Source organism: Manis javanica, chromosome 9 (assembly GCF_040802235.1).
Source record: "Manis javanica isolate MJ-LG chromosome 9, MJ_LKY, whole genome shotgun sequence".
Lineage (NCBI taxonomy): Eukaryota > Metazoa > Chordata > Mammalia > Pholidota > Manidae > Manis > Manis javanica.
This window is the reverse complement of record NC_133164.1, coordinates 90067678-90090523: the sequence shown is the minus strand read 5'-3', so window position 1 is coordinate 90090523 and position 22846 is coordinate 90067678. Positions and strand designations below refer to the sequence as shown.

The 22846-nt window shown below is 36.4% G+C and overlaps 1 protein-coding gene across 8 annotated transcripts in view; it reads left to right on the top strand.

Annotated features, from left to right (window-relative positions):
- The window catches only part of OSBPL1A (oxysterol binding protein like 1A), a 100843-nt gene that overhangs the window by 55569 nt on the left and 22428 nt on the right, over positions 1-22846 (top strand). For all 8 annotated transcript variants that reach the window (XM_017646846.3, XM_017646815.3, XM_017646823.3 and 5 more), the window contains one exon: positions 16714-16789. In XM_017646846.3, coding sequence (XP_017502335.1) covers positions 16714-16789 — 76 coding nt within the window. The remainder of the gene's footprint in view (positions 1-16713; positions 16790-22846) is intronic.

Below are 22846 nucleotides of genomic sequence, written 5' to 3'. Positions count from 1 at the left end.
TTTTGTTGCCCTTGTCTGAGGTGACAGATGGAAAAAAACATTGCTAAGGCCAGTGTTCGTTTATTGCCTATATTTTCTTTTAAGAGTTTCATGGTGTCAGGTCTTATGCTTGTCTTTAATCCATGTTGTTTATTTTTGTACCTGGTAGAATAAAGTTGTCCAGTTTCTTATTTTTCATGCGGCTGTCCAGTTTTCCCATCACTTTTTATTGAAGAGACTGTCTTTTCACCATTGTATATTCTTGGCCCTTTGTCCTAGATCATATAAACATGGGTTTATTTTGGGGCTCTATTCTGCTCCATTGATCTATGTGTGCATTTTTGTGCCAGAAACCTACTGTTTTGATTACAATAGCTTGTTGTATTGCTTTCTTCGAAATCTGGGAGTCTGATACCTCCAGCTGTGTTGTTCTTCCTCAAGATTGTTTTGGCTATTTGGGGTTCTTTTGTGACTCCATACAAATTTTAGGATTATTTGTTCTAGGTCTGTGAGAAATACCATTGGTTTTTTGATAGGGATTGCACGAATTTGCAGATGCCTTTGTGTACTAAGGACATTTTAACAATATTAGTTCTTTCACTTCAGGAGTATGGTATGTCTTAACAATTATTTGTGTCATCTTCATTTTCTTTCATCAGTGTCTTACAGTTTTCATAGTACATGTCTTCTCCTTGTTTAAACTTATTCCTAGGTATTTTATTCTTTTTGAGGAAATTGTAAATGGGGGCTGCTTTCTTAATCTCTTTCTGATAGTTCATTATTAGTATATAGAAATGCAATAGATTTCTGCATATTAATATAGTATTCTACAACTTGACTGAATCCATTTACTAGTTCTAACAGTTTTTGATAGAGTGTGTATTTTCCATATATATAGTATTATGTCATCTGCAAGTCAAAAGAGTTTTAGTTCTTCCTTACCAATTTGAATGCCTTTTATTTCTTGTCTGATTGCTGTGGCTAGGATTTACAGTAGTATGTTGAGTAAAAGTGGGGTATCCTTGGCTTGTTTCTGATCTTAGAGGAAAAGCTTTTAGCTTTTCATCATTGAGTATGATGTTAGCTGTAGGTTTGTCATATATGACCTTTGTTATATTGACAAACATTTCCTGTATACTCACTTTGTTGAGTTTTTTTTTATGAAGTTTGTTGAATTTGTCAAATATTCTTTCTGTATCTGTTGAGATGATCATACGATTTTTATACTCCATCTTGTTATTATGGTGTGGCCTGTTTACTGATTCATGGATATTGAACCATCGTGCTACTTCTTTTTTGTTTTATCTTTGTCTGGTTTTGGTATCAAGGTGATGTTGACCTTATAGAATGAATTTGGAAGTGTTACTTCCTCTTCAATATTTTGAAATAATTTGAGAAACATAGGTGTTAACTTTTTTTTTAAGATATCATTGATATGCACTTTTATGAAGGTTTCACATGAAAAGCAATGCAGTTACTACATTCACCCATATTATCGAGTCCCCCCTCATACCCCATTGCAGTCACTGTCCATCAGTGTAGTAAGAGGCCACAGAGTTACTACTTGTCTTGTCTGTGCTACACTGTCTTCCCCATGATTCCCCCCACACCATGTGTACTAATCATAATACCCCTCAATCCCCTTCTCTCTCCCTCCCCACTTGCTCTCCCTCACCCCTCCCCTTTGGTAACCACTAGTCCCTTCTTGGAGTCTGTGAGTCTGCTGCTGTTTTGTTCCTTCAGTTTTGGTTCATTGTTATACTCCACAAATGAGGGAAATCATTTGGTACTTGTCTTTCTCCACCTGGCTTATTTCACTGAGCATAATAACCTCTAGCTCCGTCCAGGTGTTGCAAATGGTAGATTTGTTTCTTTCTTATGGTTGAACAGTATTTCTGGTATTAACTCTTTTTTTAGATGTTTGGTAGAATTCGCCTATGAAACTTTCTGGTCCTGAACTTTTTGTTTGTTGGGAGTTTTTTGATTAGTGATCATACAAGTAATCAATCTGTTCAGATTTTCTATTTCTTCCTGTTTTGGTCTTTGAAGATTATATGTTTCTAGGCACTTACCCATTTCTTCTATTCTGTCAAATTTGTTGGAATATAATTGTTCATAGTAATCTCTTATAATCCTTTGTATTTCTCTGTTGTCAGTTGTAATTTCTCCTTTCATTTCTGATTTTATTTGGACCCTCTCTCTTGTTTTCCTAAGGAGTCTGTCTAAAGATTTATTAATTTTTGCTTATTTTTTCAAGAACTATTGATGTTGTTTGTCTTTCATTTATTTTTCTTCTAATTTTTATTTTCTTCTTTCTACTGACTGGGCTCTGTTCTTCTTTTTAGTTCCTTTATGTGTAAGGTCACAATATTTAAGATTTTTCTTCTTTTTTGAGGTAGGTCTTTATTGCTATAAATTTACCTCTTAGATCTGCTTTTACAGTGTTCGGTAGATTTTGGAACATTTTTGTTTCCATTTTATTTGTCTTCAGATATTTTTTGATTTCCTGTTTGATTTCTTCATTGACCCATTAATTGCCTAGTAGCATGTTGTTTAGTTTCCATGTGTTTGTGTTTTTTCCATTTTTTTTCTTGTAATTCTAGTCTCATACTGTGTGGTCAGAAAAAATGCTTGACATGATTTCAGTCCTTAAATTTATTTAGAGTCATTTTGTGGCCTCACATGTGATTTATCCTGGAGAATGTTCCATGTGCATTTGCATGTGTTTTCTGCTATTTTGGATAGAATGTTCTGTATATATCTTTTAAGCCCAACTGATCTAATATGTCATTTAAAGCCACTGTTCCCTTACTGACTTTCTGTCTGGGTCATCTATTATGATGCAACTCTTACTCAGTTATTTTTGTTTTAGAAAATAAGTATTTCTTCAAAAAATACATAATTTAATGTATTGTTTGTACTGTTATTAAATGAATTAATAAGTAAAAAATTAATTTTTGTTTTTTTCTAACATACTAAGTAGTGATAGATAAAACCCCCTGTAAAATTAAGAAAACTACTGACACTTTAGTAGGATTCTCAATAATTTTTCAAAGTTAAATCTGTCTTACGACCAAAAAGTTCAAGAAATGCTGATCTATGCTAATAAATTATAGTTTCTTTTCTTTTCTTTGTTGAAGTCAAATTTATATATAGTGAACTTCATAGATCTTAAATATATAATTTGGTGAGTTTTGGCACATGAATATACCCCTGTAGCTAACAACCCACTTAACATATAGAAACTTTCTATCATCCCAGGAAGTTCCCTCTACCTGCTTTCCAGTTCCCGCCCTCCATAGACAACCACTGTTTTCGTTTCTGTCACTGTAGATTATAATGCAGTTCAAGAATATGTCAATGCTCATTACTCTTTTATTGTTGAGCAGTATGCCATGATTTGAATATGCCACAATTTGCTTATCTGTACCCTTGTTATGGACATTTGGGTTGTTTTCAGTTTGGAGTTGTTATGAATAAAGCTGCTCTAAATATTCTTATACACATTTTTTATGGATGCTTTCATGGTTTTTGTAGTGATGTACAAGTAGAGTTTGGGGCTTTTGGGGTGGGTGCATGTTTAGCTTTATAAGATGTCACTGTACTGTTTTCAAAAGTCAACAATATGTGAGAATTTCACTTCCATATACTCACTAACATTTGGCATTTTATGGGTGTGATGTATCTCACTGTGATTTTTACGTTTGGTAAATGATTTTTGAATGTTTGTTATATCTTTCTTTGTGAAGTGTCTTAGCATTTTGCACATATTAAATTGGGTTATGTGTCTTGGTATATTGATTTATAGGAATTCTTATTTATTCTGGATAGATTCCTATATCAAATGTATGTATCATCAATGTTTTCCTATAGCTTACCTTTCTATTTGCTTAATAATGAAAGGACATCTTAAATAACTTCTTTGAACAAAAAGTTTCAATTTTATGAAGTCCATTTTGTAATTATTCTCTTTTATGTTGGGGCTTCTTTTGTGTCCTCCCTAGGAAATCCTTGCCTAACCCCAACTTTTAACCACTATCCTTGGCTCTCTCTCATATAACTGATGAATTTCCTCAGATTAACTACTTCAGTATCTTCTGATGAGAATGACACTACATCTTGATTTCTCAAAGTAAACAAATAGTCTTTTGTTTTTGTTGTTACTATGGAAGAATTATTTTATATTATAAATGCACTGTGGGACAGTTTATTCAACCAAGGTCCCTAATTAATAGAAAACCAACTGGCATAAAGTTTAGCTCAACAGCATTTACTGAGTAGCTGCTGTATTACACCTGCAAGTTCAACAGACTTTAGACTGTAATGGCAATAAGAATTTAAGTCTGCAACAACAATCTTGCATGTTCTTAAGATATGAGTGGAGAGGTGAATAAGAGTGTTTGCAGAAACTCTTACTTTTTTAGATGGAGAGATGAGTTGCATTCTTTGTCCTAAACAGGAGGAAGATGGGATAGAGACGAGTGGAAATTTTCCAAAAATGGAACTTGATACTTTTCACATGACTTACCTAATGATGAGAATATGTTTACCCAAGTGATGAGGTTTTCTCTGCACATCACTTCCTCTTCAAACTTTTAAAAAAATATTTATTTTAATGAAAGTATAGTTGATATACAATATTATATTGGTTTCAAGTATACAACCTGTTGATTTGACATTTATCTATATTATTAAATGCTCTTCAACCCTTTTTAAAGAGATTTGTGAACTATATTCCAGATGAATTATGTGAAAATTGTTTCAAGTAAGATTATCTGTGAAAATGAAATAGGACTTTTTACTACAACAATAATTCACTCTTTTAACATTGTTTTAAAATCTAATCTTCAATTTTGTGAATACAATTTTATTGTGTATTTCCAATGACTTCCTAACTTGGAAGACTGTTTCAGTTTGGGTGCTTAGTAAACATCAGTAGTGCAATAGAAATTAAAGATGATTAGATTCAAATACAAGCTATGTTCATTAAGATTTTATTTAAATTGGGGCTTGTAGAAGAAAGAATTTGTGGTGAGAGGTAAGAAGAATCGCAACAGTTGAGATGAGAGATGTTAAGTACTTACTAACTGCAAATAAATATACACACATAAGTATAAAATGCATGCATAGTACATATATACACAAGTACACACACATTTTCAGTATTACAGTTATAGATATATTGAAGTCTGATGCTTTGTGACATTATTTTAGTTCACATAATTAGTTTATTCTTTTGACCTTGAAACAAAGGTAGGAATTAAGGTGGTTTTTGCTTTTTTAAATATCCAAATAAATACATAAAATTATGGTTCCTTCAGAATATTTAATAACATGAGCAAATGTTTTATTGATAAGTACACATGAAAATGTGTGTTAAGGACCTTGGTTTTGAAATGTTTTCTTAAGAAGTGACTTATAGACAGAAAATTTGATTGTGTTTTTCATACCTCACTTGCTACTTATCCACCTCTCATTTTTTTCAGTTTTTCTTTGGCCCATTTTAAAAGCAGTGTTTTAAACAAAAAAAGATGATAGGTAAAGCTATTTATTTTAAAACACGGAGCACTTGTTACATGCAAAATACTCTACTGTGAGAGATGCAGAAGAGAGTAAGACACGATCCATCCCCTTCTCGGGAGAAATGCAGTCTAGTGAGTGGCAGATGTTCTGTACACCAATACATGGGGATGAGTAAACATGGGACAAATAAAGAACTGAAATTTGAGCAAAGCATGGAATACTAGCCTACCTCAGCATTTTAAATTTGAACAGTGCAGCTGCTTATAAAAGCCCATTGCTGACAGCATGTTTGAGATCGTTCCCAGAAGGTGCCATGCAGAAGCCTGAGTGGAGGATCCATGCTTAAAGTTCTCCCAGGGATGAACTTGGTGGAAAGAAGTGCCCTCAAGCCCAGTACCATTTAATAAGGCAATGGAATATTTAAAGCACAACAAAATTAAACTTGGGATTTATTAATATATTATTTTTGATCATTTCAATTACATGAAAAATATTTGGACAGAATTGTTCTAGCACGTTGACCCAGTCATATAGCATTCAAACAAAGAATGCCAAGTACTATCAACTGACAAGAAAGAAAGGACTTTCTATATTCATCCCTCTGTTGTTGGTGTGCACGTCTGCCACCGCTAGACTGCGCTTCCCCCAAGGATGGGGATTGTGTCTTACTCTCTTGTATCTCTCACCATAAAGAGTATTTTGCATGTAACGGGTGCTCAATGTTTTAGAACAAATAACTTTATCTAACATCTTTTTTGGTGTAAAAACACTGCTTTTAAAATGGGTCAAAGAAAGAAAAACTGAAAAAATGAGAGATGTGGATAAGTAACAAGTGAGGTTGGAGAGCCTCTCCCAAGTTAATTCATTGTGTGTTAACCACAGTCTGTCTAACCTTTAAGATTCACCCAACCCATTCACCAGAGGTTCTAGGACCAGGGTCTAGAGTTCACACAGTCTCCCCAGGCAATACTGGTATCTGATCGCGAGTGAGACTACTGGCTACACCATCACCCTGTGTAAGGCTTTCCTGGGTGAAATAGCACAAATGTCAAAACCCTTTCATTGTCTGCTTTTCTCTAGGGTAATAGACATACTTACCTATTTGTGTGACCCTTTATATAGTTATGAGTAGTGTTCAATGAGCAGCCATTTTATAGATCATCTTTTGAAACAATAAATAGAAGTAAATAACCATTCAGAAAGCAGTAGTTTTAAATCTTTAAAACTCAGAATATTAAGTGGTTTTTCCCTGAAATTGTATCTATGTAAATACCTACTTTATGTTGAGAGTTTCTGCTTACCAGGCACTGGCTGAATGCTGTGCATCACTGACAAAGTCCCATAGTAAAAAAAAACATGTATATATTAAATATATAATTTAAAAATACGTATTTCTGACCACAAAGTGTACACATATAGGAGTGTGTATGTGTGTTACTGGAACAAAATTTTCATTTGTAATACCTACCCTTGGTAGATATAGTCTCTTTCATTTTTTTTAATGCTGGTTATATGAACCATTAAATTGAGTTTACAAACCTGCAATAAATTAGGACTCAAAATTTAAAAAACACCACTCTATGTGTATTGTCCCATTGGAACCTTACAATGACCATATGAAATAAATGTGTTTATATGTATATATTCACATAAACATGTATGTATGAGTACATATATATATACAAGTATGTGTGTTTACATACAAATTTCTAAGCGGAAGCACTGAAGCTTAGAATAGGTAAATAGTTCAAATTTACACAAACTGAGCAGCCTTCAGGACTCTGAAGCCCAGGAGCTAAGGATCTGAAGGTAAAGAATCCCACTTCTACCACTTACTAAGTTTGTGACTATGGACAAGTTATTTAAAGAGTGCTTAACTTACAGGAGCACTTTGAAGATTAAATGAGGTGATGCACATTAGTGAATGACATGGGTTAGGCACTCACTAAAATGTTAGCTCTCCGTACTCAAACCCTTCGTCTTGGTAGACCTCATGTGAAGTTTGCTCAGTGATAGTGAGAGGTCATGGCATTTGTGAAAATATTGCTTTAAAAAAATTCCTGAACTCTTCCTGTCCTCCCTAAAGCATATAGACCAATGATAAAAGTTCTTTTAAAATGAGATAAAAGCTGGAATAAAACTAAATAAGAATATAGACCAGTAAGATTCCTGAAAGTTGAAAGGCATTGGGGCATTAGGGCTGTGCGGACATACGTTGCACGTGGTCTGCAACGGGCACACAGAGCGCACACCCTAACAGTCCCCAGCTTTTTGTATGTGTGTGTGTGTTGCGGGTGGGGGGGTGCTGACATACACATATGTTTGCCATTTAAAGAAATAGGAAATAATTTTAAAAAAATCTAGAGTAGGGTGAGCCTTCTTAAACCAAGACTCAAAGCCCAAAAGCTATTAAAAAAAAAAAACTCAGACATTTTTAACTGTAAAAGTTTTCCTTTAACCTTCAAATAATTGTATTTGCAATGTAGGTGACAAAAGATCAGTATCTATTAGAACAACAAATTCTTAAAAATTGACAGAAAAAATTCATAAATGGTATATAAATAGGCAGTTTACAGATGTGTAAATCCAAATAATCATTAAACTTAAAAGATGTTCTGACTCACTAGTGATTAAGGAAAACCAAAATTACAATATGACTTTCTAGTAGTCAGACTGACAGGACTTGGGTAAGACCACCTGTTGATGCTGCTGCTGGTGGGAGTATGGGGAAGAAGTGCTCTCATAGGTTGTTGGTAAAAACAGAGATACTTTTATAGAACTGAAAGCATGAGATTTTGAAGGAAATATGCTGTATTAAGATGGTTTTTGCTGCACTCTTTTGGCAAAAGAATGAAAACAGTGAATGCCTGTAAAGTGAAAGGAAAAATGTATTTTGATGTATAGTATTCTTGTCACAGAATATTATTCATTGAAAGATTTAGTCTACCCTTTGACTTGAGCAAATTTCATGAAGTATTGAATGGGAAAAGCAAACCGTAGGGAAGTGTATACCTAGTACTGTGTCTTGGAATCTTAAAGTCAAAAAGCCCCTTTGTGTGTGTACACATGTGCATGCTATATTTGTTTGAGAAAATGTAGAAAAGTAGAGAAAAATACATGCCAGGTTTTTAACACAGGTTATGGACAGTACAGTGGTGGCAAAGGCCGTGGAGTGGGGTGGGCAAGCAGAAAGAAAAAAAGGGGGAAAAGACTGCCTTAGAAATAAAACCAGCAGGCAGGACATGTTACTTAGATATGCTTATATCTATCAACTTGAAGGGACAGACTTGCCATATTATTTAGTGGAAAAACAGTATGATCTGTACGGTAATACTTCAGTAATAGAATATATACTTGTATATACATGTTTGTACCAGGAGAAAAGTATGGGAGCACCGCAGGCTGTTACATTGGTACTGGAAGTGGGAAGGGATGGCTAGCTTGTTCCTTATCTGTGGATTGTTTTACTTGTTAGGTAAGAATTTATTATTTTGCAATTTGAAAAATGAACCATATGCTTTTAGTCCTATTTAATTATCTTTACTTTCATTTGGTAAATGCTTGAGAAGGTAGTTATAGTTGTTGTAGGTTGCCTTCATTTTGATACAGAACTTGAATTTCTAAAAATTTAAGAATGAGATTACAAAACCATGAATTATGAGATTTACCTTTTTTTTGTGGGGTGATTATTAATAGACAATAGTTTTTATTCTGTCCATAAGGAAAAGGTATATTGAAAGGTAGCTGCTTATTTAAGTTTCACATATAGATTTTGATCATAAAAAGGATAGTCTTTCCAGGTAGAGGATTTAGTTGGCAAACTATACTATAAACAAAATCGAAAGACCAATGTTGACTTGGAAGAAGTTACTGCAATGTAAGTGGTGAATATTTACAATATACGAAGAGCTCTTACAAATTGAGAAGCTAATTCAGTAGGAAGATACCACTGGTGAATGTGAATTTATCTTACTATGTTTGTACTTTATAAAAATAACAATTAAAAAAATTCTTTAAACTGATACTCAGGTAAGAAACTGAAACTTTATTTCTGGAAGAATCTGTTCTGGGCATTACTTTTCTTAGTACAGATCTAGGTGCCAAATAAGGCAAATGGTACAGCCATGTAGCCTGAACTTGGAAGTTTGCTCCAGGTTGTGCAGAGAAGCTGTGCCAAGAGCATGTGCACTGGCCCTGGTTCCCAATACTTTTTTTTTATATCCTCTGTGAAAAAGGCCCCCTTCCCAAGTATAATGGTATTTTAGCAGAGCATATACTTGTCCATATATGAGACCCATGTGGCTTATGTGACCTTATGAAAATTTAAGAAGCAAACCTGAAAAGCGTAAAATAATCTGGCAGTTAATTCTAGCCAAAGCTTAATTTTGCCTGCCTTTATTTTAACATCTTTTTCTACATTTTTTTTAAAGACTCTCCATGAGCAAACAGTGTTCTGTGTTTAACTGAGCAATCCACAGCAGAGGAGCAGGAAGGCAGTGGTCCAGAGTCCACTGGTGGAGTGAGAGGGTGTGCGCAGCTCACGTGAAGTTGAGAGGCTCTGTTCGGCTGTGCCTTATGTGTAGTTTCTGCCATCCAGAAATAGATGAGATCTGGGGGACATCTAGTGATCTCCTGAACAGGCACAGCCTATTTCAGAATAAGGGGGTTCTAGCACAGCATTTGTAAGGCACACTTGATAATTAATTTGGTACAGCACCATGTAGCAGGGAGTAAAAGTGAGATAACCAGGTATCACAGAGATGAAACACCTGCAATGTCACTTAAAAAGCAGTTACTATATTCCTATGCACTAACGATGAACCAGCAGAAAGAGAAATCAGGAAAACAATTCCATTCACAATTGCATCAAAAAGAATAAAATACCTAGGAATAAACTTAACCAAGGAAGTGAAAGATCTATATTCCGAAAACTAAAAGACACTCATGAGAGAAATTAAAGAGGATGCCAATAAATGGAAACACATCCTGTGCTCATGGATAGGAAGAATTAATATTATCAAAATGGCCATCCTGCCTCAAGCAATCTACAGATTCAACGCAATCCCTATCAAAATACCAACAGCATTCTTCAACGAACTAGAGAAAATCATTCTAAAATTCATATGAAACCACAAAAGACCCCAAATATCCAAAGCAGTCCTGAGAAGAAGAAAGCTGGGGGGATAATGCTCCCTGACTTCAAGCTCTACTACAAAGCCACAATAATCAAGACAGTTTGGTACTGGCACAAGAACAGACCCATAGACCAGTGGAACAGACTACAGAGCCCAGATAAACCCAAGCATGTATGGTCAATTAATATACAATAAAGGAGCTATGAACATACAATGGGAAAATGACAGCCTCTTCAACAACTGGTGTTGGCAAAACTGGGCAGCTACATGCAAGAGAATGAAACTGGATTATTGTCTAGCACCATATACAAAAGTAAACTCAAAATGGATCAAAGACCTGAATGTAAGTCATGAAACCATGAAACTCTTAGAAGAAACATGGGCAAAAAGCTCCTGAATATACACATGAGCAACTTTTTCCTGAACGCATATCCTCGGGCAAAGGAAACAAGCAAAAATGAACAAATGGGATTACCTCATGCTGAAAAGCTTCTGTACAGCAAAGGACACCATCAGCAGAGCAAAAAGGCATCCTGCAGTTTGGGAGATAATATTTGTAAATAACATATCTGACAAGGGGTTAACATCTAAAATATATAAAGAACTCATAAATCTAAACACCCAAAAAGCAAATAACCCTATTAAAAAATGGGTGGAGGATATGAACAGACACTTCTCCAAAGAAGAAATTCAGATGGCCAACAGGCACAGGAAAAGATGCCCTACATCGCTAATTATCAGAGAAATGCAAATTAAAAACACAATCAGATATCACGTCATGCCAGTTAGGATGGCCAACATAGAAAAGACTAGGAACAGCAAATGCTGGTGAGGATGTGGAGAAAGGGGAACCCTCCTACACTGCTGGTGGGAATGTAAATTAGTTCAACCATTGTGGAAAGCAATATGGAGGTTCCTCAAAAAACTAGAAATAGAAGTACCATTTGACCCGGGAACTCCACTCCTAGGAATTTATCCAAAGAAAACAACTTCTCAGATTCAAATACACATATGTACCCTTGTGTTTATCGCAGCACTATTTACAATAGCCAAGAAATGGAAGCAACCTAAGTGTCCATCAGTAGATGAATGGATAAAGAAGAGGTGGTACATATACACAATGGAATACTATTCAGCTGTAAGAAAGAAACAAATCCTACCATTTGCAACAACATGGATGGAGCTAGAGGGTATTATGCTCAGTGAAATAAGTCAGGCAGAGAAAGACAAATACCAAATGATTTCCTTCATCTGTGGAGTATTAACAATGAAGCAAAACTGAAGGAACAAAATAGCAGCAGACTCACAGACTCCAAGAAGGGACTAGTGGTTACCAAAGGGGAGGGGTGGGGGAGAGCAGGTGGGGAGGGAGGGAGAAGGGGATTGAGGGGTATTATGATTGGCACACATAGTGTGGGGGGGATCATGGGGAAGACAGTGTAGGACAGAGAAGGCAAATAGTGACTCTGTGGCATCTTACTACACTGATGGACAGTGACTGCAATGGGGTATGGGGGGACTTGATAATAAGGGTGAATGTAATAACCACATTGTTTTTCTTGTGAAACCTTCATAAGAGTGTATATCAATAATACCTTAATAAAAAAATGTTTTTAAAAAACCCTATACTTGGAAAAAAAATGATTTCACATGGCAAAAAAGTTTTTTCAATACCATGAGCACATTAAAAACAATTGTGGAAAAACTGAAAAAAAAAAACCAAAAACCAGTCACTGTGTTGTATAGATAGTCATAATGTCATCTGTATGGTTCCATGAAAATAGAACCAGGACATATCACTCTCTGTCCCTGGTACAGGGTGTTTTCTCTCTGTGCGAAGGAAAAAAGGAAGCATAGAATCCAGGATAATGACTCTCTGATAAACTCCAAAGGTTTCAGCCTCAAAATTCTGATTGCTACTCTCTTCTGTTTTTAGTTCTGCCTGGAGTAATACCTCCTTCATCTATATCAGTATCAAATACTTTTTTTCCTACTAGGGGGAATTAAATTTTTAAATATAGAAATGTATCCTTTTCAGTATAAATCATTTTTTAAGATGTAATCTTCTACCTAATTGTGAAAATAATTTATTCCCTTTGCTTTTTTAAATAGAAATTTAGCATTTTCTTTATGATTAGATTATGGAGTATTTTGTCTCTCATTGATTTTACTCCTATATTTGAGCAGTTTTTTGCTCTTGCCCCAGTCTTACAGCAGCACCATCCTTTTGTTCTCAGAAGTAATCTTGGAAATCCAGTATGTCCAATAATAGCCAGCAGCCCTACCTGTAATTTTTGGGCACTTGAAATGTGGCTAGTGTGAGTATTTAGTCTTAATATATTAAGTTTATTAATTATTATAATTAAGTTTAAATTATAAAAGTAAAGCATTGTGAAATATTTTTTCACTAAACATAATTTTACTGTGTTGGTAAGACTAGATTTCATTTCAACTTAAAAATGGAGTAGATAAATCAAGATGTCCTCTAAAATAGACGTTGGATTTTGAAGACTTACCAGAAAATATAAAATACTTCATGAATGTTTTAATATTGAATGCATGTTGTCATGCCAATATTTTGGATATGTCAGATTAAATAAAATATATTACTATTTTTTTATAGTACAATACAATAATCCTCGACTTACAGTGATGCAACTTATGATCTTTCAACTTTATGGTGGTACAAAAGCCATACACATTCAGTAGGAACTGTACTTCAAATTTTGAATTTTGATCTTTTCCCAAGCTAGTGGTGCAGTAACTCCCTTGTGATGTTGGGCAGCATTAGCAAGCTGCAGCTCCCGCTCAGCGTGCAATGACGAGTAAACGGTAACCAGTACACTTAGAAGCATTCTGTTTTTCACTTTCAGTACAGGATTCAGTAAGTTAAATGAGGTAGTCAATTTAAAATTCAGACTATTTTAGTATGAATAGGCTTTGTGGTAGATGATTTTTCCCTACTTTAGGCAAATGTAAGTGTTGTGAGCACATGTAAGGCTAGGCTAAGCTATGATGCTCAGTAGCTGAGGTGTATTAAATGCATTTTTTAACTCATGATGGGTTTATCCAAACATACCTCCCTTGTTAAGTTGAGAAAGATCCATGTTACTGTCTATATTCATTATTCTGTGTATTAGATCTCTGTGGCTTATTTACTACATGTCTCAAACGTAGTTATTTACTACTTATTAGAAATTTGTACCCTTAAACACCATAACTTCTTAACCCACTGCCCCTCCATTCCCTGGTAACCACCATTTTACTTTTTTTTAAAAATAGGTTTAACTTTTTTAGATTCTACCTGTAAGTGATATCATATAGTACTTGACTTTCTCTGTCTGACTTATCTCATTTAGCATAATGTGCTTGAGGTCCATCATCCTTGTGGTTGCAAATGGGAGGATAGCTTCCTTTCTTGTAGCTGAATGATATTCTGTTGTGTATATATGCCACATCATTTTTATCCATTCATCTGTTGATGGGTATTTGGTTTGTTTCCCTATCTTGACTATTGTGAGTAATGTTTCAATAAAAATGGGAGTGCATGTATCTTATTGAAATCCTGTTTTCATTTCCTTTGGGTTTATACCCAGAAGTGGGATTGTGGGATCATACTGTAGATCTGTTTTTATTTATTTTTTTGAGGAAGCTCCATGTTGTTTTCCATCGTGGTTGGATCAATTTACCTTCCACCAACAGGGCCTGAGGGCTCCCTTTCCACCACACCCTCACCAGCACCCCTGTTGTCTCTTCTTGATGATAGCCTGTCTAACAGGTATGAGGTGGTAACTCATGAATTTGCATTTCCCTGGTGATTAGTGATCTTGAGTGTCTTTTAGTCATTTTTATGTCCTCTTTGGAGAAATGTCTAGTTCTTTCCACTTTTTTAATCTTAGTATTATTATTACTGTTCTTGTTACTGAGTTGGCTAAGTTTTTTATATACTTTTGGATATTAACCCCTTCTCTGATATACAGCTTGCAAAATTCCTCCCATTCTGTAGGTTGTCCTTCCATTTTGTTAATTGCTCTTTGTGGAGCTTTTGAGTTTGATGTAGTCCCATTTGTTGGTTTTTTCTTTTGTTCTTTGTGAATTATTTCCATTTAGAAATTCTATGGGATCAGTTCTTATGTTTAAGTCTTTGGTCTATTTTGAGTTAACTTTGTGAGTGGTGTAAAATAGGGATCCAATTGCATTGTTCCACATGTGTTCCTCCAATTTTCCCAGCTCCGTTTGTTGAAGAGACTACCCTTCCCTCTTTGGGTATTCTTGGCAGCCTTGTTGACTGTTAGCTGACTAGTACATGCCAAGGTTTAATTCTGGGCTCTCTTTCTGTTCTGATGGTTGATGTGTCTGTTTTTGTGCCAGTACCATACTGTTTTTAATACTATGGTTTTGTAGTTTAGTTTGAAATCTGGATGTGTGATATCCTCCAGCTTTGTTGGTTTTTCTCAATACTACTTTGGATTTGGGGGGTCTTTTGTGGCTCCAAACAAATTGTAGGATGGTTTCTTCTATTTCTGTGAGGAATACCTTTGGTGTTTTTGATGGGGATTGCACTGCATGTGTAGATGGCTTTGAGTATTTTATTGTTTTTAATGCCATTGTGAATGGGATGGGTTTCTTTTTCAAATACTTCATCATTAGGGTAAGTGTAGTTGATTTCTGTGTCAATTTTGTATCCTGCCACTTAACTTAAATCACTGATTAATTCTGACTTTTTTTTTTGACTGATTTTGGGGGGACTTTCTATATATAGGATCATATTCAGCAAATAATGACAGTTTTACTTTTTCCTTTCCAACTTGGATGTCTTTTAATTCTCTGTCTTGTTGAATTGCACTAGCTAGGACTTCCAGTACTATATTGAATAGGTGTGGTGAGAATAGGGATCCTTGCCTTGTTCCTGATCTTAGAAAACACTTTCTGTTTCTCTCCATTGAATATAATGTTAGCTGTGGGTTTGTTGTAAAACAGCCTTTATTATGTTGAGGTGTGTATCTAGTCTAGTAGAGTTTTTATCATGAAAGGATGCTGTATTTTCCCAAATTCTCTTTCTCTGTCTATTGAGATTATTAATGTGGTTTATCTTTCATTTTGCTAATGTGATATATTACATCAATTGTTCTGCATATGTTGAACCATCCTTATATCCCAAGGATAAATTCCACTTGGTCATTGTGTTTAATCCTTCTGATGTGTTCTTTAAGTAAGTTTGCTAATATTTTTTTGAGAATTTTTACATTTATATTCACCAGGGATATTGGTCTATAGTTTCTTCTCTTACGGTATACTTAATCTGGCTTTGGTATCAAAGCATTGCTTACTTTGTAGAATGAGTTTGGAAGTGTTCCCTCCTCCTTGATATTCTGGAAGAGCTTAAGGAAGATTGGTGTTAGTTCTTATTTAAATATTTGGTAGAATTCTCCAGTGAAGCCACCTGGGCATGGAATTTTTCTGTTTGGACTTTTTTTTATTACTGATTCAATCTCCTGTTATTGATCTGTTCAGATTTTCTATTTCTTCCTGATTCAGTCTTGGTAAGTTGTGTGTTTCTAGAAATGTATCCATTTCTGGTTTAAATAATTTATTGCCATATAATTGTACAAAGTAGTGTCTTGAGATTCAAAGTCTTTCTGTAGTTAATGAGTTGTAATGTTTCCTCTTTTATTTCTAATTTTATTTATGTCTACTCTCCTTTTTTCTTAGTCTGGTTGAAGGTTTGTGAATTTTGTTTATATTTTTGAAGAACCAAACAGCAGGGTCAGATGTGCTAGCACAGCATACTTGTGAGGTGGTCCAAACAGCTGAACACCAATGGGGGAGAGCTAGGAGAATTAAGGTGAAAACAATACTGAAAACATAGGGCCAGTTGATCTGCTGTGAAGCTTTTCAGGGGTCAAAATAGCAGGGAACAGAGGTACAGCCTGTTTTATTCTATCTACAACCATGTATATTTTTAAGGTGTCTCTGTACATGTACATTTTTAAGATTCTTATTAATGGCAGTAGCTTTTCCTTCCTAATGTTAATGGCATTAAAATTAAATCTTTATTTTTCTTTTATTTTTTCAGAACAAGCTTGCCCTCCCCTATGTTTTCCAGAAATGACTTCAGTATCTGGAGCATCCTCAGAAAATGTATTGGAATGGTAAATTAACTATCAATTTTATAACATGACATCGAGCAAATATGTGTTTCATTGCATATCCTTTGAAAGGGAGGCTTAATGTCGGCATTAAAGTGGCGCACAACCATGTTTTTGGAAACTTCAGAATCGGAAATTGGGAAGAGTCTTATATTAGGTTTTCCTGACAAAATTTGAACCACTCTTTATGCCATTTAATATGGCTTTAATGTGACTCTTCATTGTAAGGAAATACGAAAAGAAAATATTCTTTTCCTGCTGTCACACCACATTTGTATTTCCCCACAGAATTATCCAGAAATTCCCTCAGAAAGAACAGAAGCCCCATAATGTAGAATGTAATTTCACTTACACATCTGTGTGCAGAGGAATTTTTATACATTGATTTTGAAGTGTAGTACATTAGATGTTTGGAGTGTGTATCTGCATAGTTAGCTGTGCAGGTAGATCTGATACTTTGAGGGAGGGCAGCAAATGGGAAAGTTTAGTGTTCTGTAAGTCCTTGGATTCCCTTTAAAATAGAGTCCACATCACCGCCCCGATGTCAGTCAGGCCAGAATTCTGAGCAAAGATCCAGTTCTTCTAGCATGACCTTTGACCAACTAGAATGAAGGAAATTTAGAAACATATCTGAGTCCTAAGCTGTTAAACAACCTGTCTGGACATTACCTTTTTGAATTTTGCACTTCAGTGTCTAACCCGGGAGTATGCCAAGACCTTTCCCTGCACTGAGCAGTCACTCTCTCAACATTTTCATTCTGATGTGTGAATCCGTTCAGCTGGTGATGTGTCCACTGTGGCATTTCCCTCATGTCCCTGCATGGGGCAGTGTCATCTGGGACTTCCTAAGTGTCATTTCCAAAAAGCAAATCCCAGAAGCATAATTTGAAACAAGTCTTTTCTGGTTCTCCTGCGTGGAGAGTAAGTCAACTAAACTCTGCAGCCGGATGGTGGGATTTGTCCTGGCCTTGCAGCTTCCTGTCTGTGAGACCCCGGGCCAGCTGCCCCTTCCCTGAGTAGTGTTTTTACCTGTGTAAAGTTCGGAGAGTAATTTGTACCTTATAGGCGCATTGAGAGAGAAATAAGAGAATTTACGTAAGATGGCTAAGATAGTCCCAGCTTTAGCATAATGCTCGATATTATTGTCAGTAGGTAATCAGAGCAGAGAATCCAAATGGCTAGGCTCCAGTCCTATTTTGATTATATTAAGACTCATTAGGAGAAACCAAATGTATGTAAACAAATGTATATGTTCTTAAATAAGATGTTAATAATACTTGTCTCTTTGGAACTGGAATCCTAGGGCAAAAATACTTATATTCTACAGAATCGATATTTTTCAAACCCTTAGTAAATATATTTGCCTTTGTGATCCAGTGTGCAAACATGTATACATGTATGTTTAAAATTAAAGCCAGTTTCATGAAAGGAATACTCATCATCACAACAAATAATATTTGCTACTAAATTAATACTGATTCCAACTCATTAAACTGATTTTACAACCTGCTGATGCAACCCACACTTACTGTAGAATTGGTTACCTACACCTAAGGCTATTTGGTGAACAAGAATTTGTATGAAAACCTCAGGTGTGGCTTAGTTTTTTGGCCATCGTGGAAAGTACAGTTTTCTGTATTGTCTTGCTGGAGTCTGTCTCCTGCCATCTCTTGTCTCACTGGGTATCAGATCCAGCGATGGTGTCATGAGTATGCTAAGGTTTGTGGCTAGTAATGATCTAGTTTATATCAAACACAAGCTTTCTGATCTAAATGGAGGCTAACTGTTCTTTTAAAATGTGGGAAATAATGTTATGAAATAATGTTATGTTCGATTATACAGGCTTAATATATAAGTATAATCTAACATAACATTGTTGCAACATTATTATATAACATTTCGAATACAATCCAATTTTGAAAGATACTTTCTTTCCCTAGAAGAATGGTGTACTTTTATTTTAGGGGTAGAACTTATTTGAGCAATAAACACTCATGCTGAATCACAAATAAAATAAAACAAATAAAAGCAGAGCTGTTTGGGTTGAAAGGACACAAAAGAATGTTTTGAAACTTACATCTATAGAACTTAATAAAATCGTAGAGAAAGAACTGCAGGGGAAATATTATTTTTGGAAAGCATTCTCTGCCAAGGTCTTATAAGAGACTAGTATTGTAGAGGAATATTTATTAATGTGGACTGAAAGGAAACTATCTAGCATTTAGAAGTATTGTGCTTTGGGCTTTGTGCTAGGACCCCCTTCCACAGGCACGGGAAGCCATCCAAAGGTGTGAGTGTGGGCAACAGTAGAGATCTAAGGTGTGGTGTAATGTGAGAGAGAAATGCAGATATCATCACTAAAATAAGATTTTGAAAGTAATTTTTGGTACCAACCCCTTTGTATCTTCTTCCTTCTACCCCCCAAAGGAAAATAGGTCAAAACTTAGAACACTTTAGTATCCATAGACTTTGTTACATTTAACTTCAAGGTGAAGGATTTTTTTGATCCCCCTTTACACTTTTTGTGATTCTGTCGCACTTAGCGATCCACACCCTTTACTTCAGGTCTTTTCTGCGGGGGGAATCTCAGTTACAACAGCCACGTACATACCCTTCAGCTTGTTCTTACCCTGGCTTCACATTCCCAGTTTCTTAATTGCATAAGAATGAGTCTTAAAAGTAGCAAAGGAAATCTGATACTGAACAGTAGCTTTTCCTGGTATCTTGTGGACTTGAGCACACCAGCTCAGCGGGCAGACAGTGAAGGTCCTGCCGCTGAGGACCTTACAATTCTAAACTGAACTGGGTTCCAGTCCTAACTTTCTCTGAAATTAATGGCCCTCATTACAATGATAAACTTTTATGGTGTAAAATCATTATTCAGAATACTAGGAACTCATTGTAAGTGCTTAATCTGCCAGATATGGTCTAGGTACAATTTTGTCTTAATCATGAAGGAAAGTCTCCAGCCAGGCTCACTTTGCCCCCATCCTCTATTTCCACATACATACACATTTTGCTTTGCTTTTTTTCCAAAAAGAATAAGGAGACTCAGATTTACAAAACTAATGGCACCCTTCTATTTTTTTCTCCCAATCTGTTTTGGACAGGATTATGTTACCAAATGTTGGATTATACTACATGAAATGAATACTTTATATAACTGGTATTCAATCCTAAATCTCTGTAAGATGGAAGCTTTATCAGAGTCCCAGCTCAGAACTCATACTGATATTGGCTAGTAGTTTGAAAGCTTTGTTCCTCATTGCCTTACCCCCATTGTCATTTTGTTGGAGTACTCTAATCTCCTAACCCCATTGTCCTGTGTTCCCCCTGTTTTCTTCCTCTTCTTATCCCTTTAGGATTTTCAGCAGGGCTCACCCAGAGGTGAGGTCACGGTTGGTGGAAACTGAGGCAGATGAGGCAGAGAGTCTGAGGAGATGCTTGTGCCTGGGGTCGTGCCTGTGCTGTCCTGTGTTTGCTAAATATGTTGGCGTCCTAGAATATTAGTGTTAGATCATTATAAGAGATGCAAAGTGTCTATTATAAATACTGACTTTTAAAAGTAGAACTATTATACCACTCTTTTAAAGATAATCAGTAGAATACATGGAGATTTAAATATAAGAACAAGCTCTTGAGTTGAAAAGTTTATAGTTCCATTTGCTCCTTTAACTCATTTTTCCATTCCTATTTTCAATTCCTATTAGAATATTATCCTAACTTAATTTTTTTTATCTTGAAAGGTCTTTTATTGAATACCCTACCATACTTTGCTATCACAAAAATACACGTAAAAACTAAAATTAAAAAATTTATATCCTGTGACCATAAGACTTTAGCACTAAAAGTTTCTTTGCATCAAGTTATTCTTACAAATGTTAGTATGTGAGGTGATCAAGATAACATTACAAAATTTATGAAAATATTAACATAAAAGGTAAAATATTATTTGAAAAAAGGATTTTTTCTGTTGGATATAGAGATCAGAAGGAATATCACCTATTGCTAGAATGAGACAGGATTTTCAGTAACAATTATGTTCTTATTTTTTAATAGGTTCAAGGATTAAGAAACTGCTCATGTTAATAGACAGATGGGAGTAGGAGTTTGGTGGGTTTTTTTAATATCTGGCAATATCATTCGGTTCTTTGACCCTTTCCCAACTATATGCCAAAAATCACATGATAATATATTATCAAAAATTGTTTTTTTATGATCCATAAGTTGACAACTCAATCAGGACTTGTTCAGTGTTTTTGAAGACAAAAATTTGGAAAACTCTTAACTTGCAAAAGGCCTTGTTACCTTCCAGTGGAGTAGCAGGTGTCTCGGTCGCTGGGAGATGTGCGGGAGAAGCTTTAGTAAGGCCCTCAGCTCAGTCATCTGTTTCCTCTCGCACACGCACCTCGCGACTTTGAGAAGGGTTTGAGAAAATTGAAATATTTTTCACTGAAATACACCTTTGCCAACATAATACATTTTGCTGAAATGCTTTTAATCTTACTATGAGGTTGCAAATTTTTCCCTCAAAACCACAGATTAGCTCATCACTTGATGCAGAAAGCCTGCCACATAACCGCAGAGCCAGACGGCACTCAGATGGTCCCCAAGTCAGCTAACTGTCCAGAGTGTGTTGTTTTTGTATTCAGACAGGTTAGTATATGTCACTGTGGATAGAGATCTAGACAAAAGTTTGAGCTTTGCCAAATCCGGTATGGCATAAACACTTGAGAATCAGGGAAGAGAAGCGTCAGTATAGTTAACATCTTTACCACCTCAATCTACAATGATTGGAAATCAGAATATCCAGATCTGGGAGAAATGGCCTGTTTCTAGTCAGATCTTTCCCTCAACTGAAGCAGGGGAAGGATGGAGCCTCATGCAGATTAATAGCGCCTTCGTTAGAAGAGGCTTCCCTGATGCCAGTACTGTATTTCAAATCTCCCGTCGTTTGGTGCTCTGAAGATGTTTACACTTCAGAGCAAGAATATTATACTGTGATTCAGGATGGTGTGAGGTGTGTCTTTTTTTTCCTTCCCCAAGTTGCAGAAGGTCAGTTGTAAATGGAGAACTGGGCACAGAGGAAGAGCGGGGTGCATGCTGGGTCTGTTCTTAGGCGAGAGTATCTGTGGCAGCTGGGCATCCGGATGCCAGTCCCCACACAGCACCCCGCCTATGGGCTCCAGTGGTCTCTGTGCCGTGAGTGAGCCCGGCGTTGGGGCCGGGGTGTGGTCCAGGCCCCAGTGGGTTGCGGTAGTCCTGCGTTCCTAGCTGGGGGGTGTCCCGTCTTGGGTTAAATGCCCATCATGTGCGGTTCACATGCAGACGTGTACCCCTTTCCTGCTCCTCAGTTCCTCCATTTGCAGGTGAGGATCTGCCTCCCATTCCCCTGTCGCATTCCGCCCGGGCTGGCTGTGATGGTTGAGGACACAGGGCACGAGGCCACAGGCGTTTTTCATGCTGCCCTGTGAAGTCTGACTGACAGCTGGGCGTGGTCAGCGGCCTTCAGGTGGCGGAAACTTCTCATGCCTTGGAGACTACTAGCTGGTAAACATCTCGTGGAGAGGAAGGAGACTGAGTAGCACTAGATGGGAAAGAGACCTTTGAGCCTGTGAGGCCCTTAAGCGTAAGAAGGATGAATTTTTTACGTCCCTGGTAGCTGTGGGAGGGAGGCGTGTCGTGGAGGAAGGATCCGGTGCCACCTGCATCTTGCCAGAGGCACAGCCAAGAACGCTGCCAGCTCTTGACTGTCAGTGAAGAGCCTGGAAGCCCGCATGGGTTACACGCTGGAGAGGGCCGTGGCCTCAGGCTGCTGCCTGGGCAGAGGAGCAGACGGACTTAGCCTAAAACCTAAGTTGAGTTTCTCTGTATGACTCAGGTATGAAATATGTGTGCATTTGGGCATTATGATGCTAGACTTCCATATATGTAAGATACTTAACATTTCAGTTGGAATCAGACCTAGCCTTGCCTTCAGGTTGTTTGTATAGTGCTCAAGTAGCAAAGCAGCCTTCTCTTTTTTTTTTTTGTTCTTCTCAGTTTGTCAGCTGATGAGCA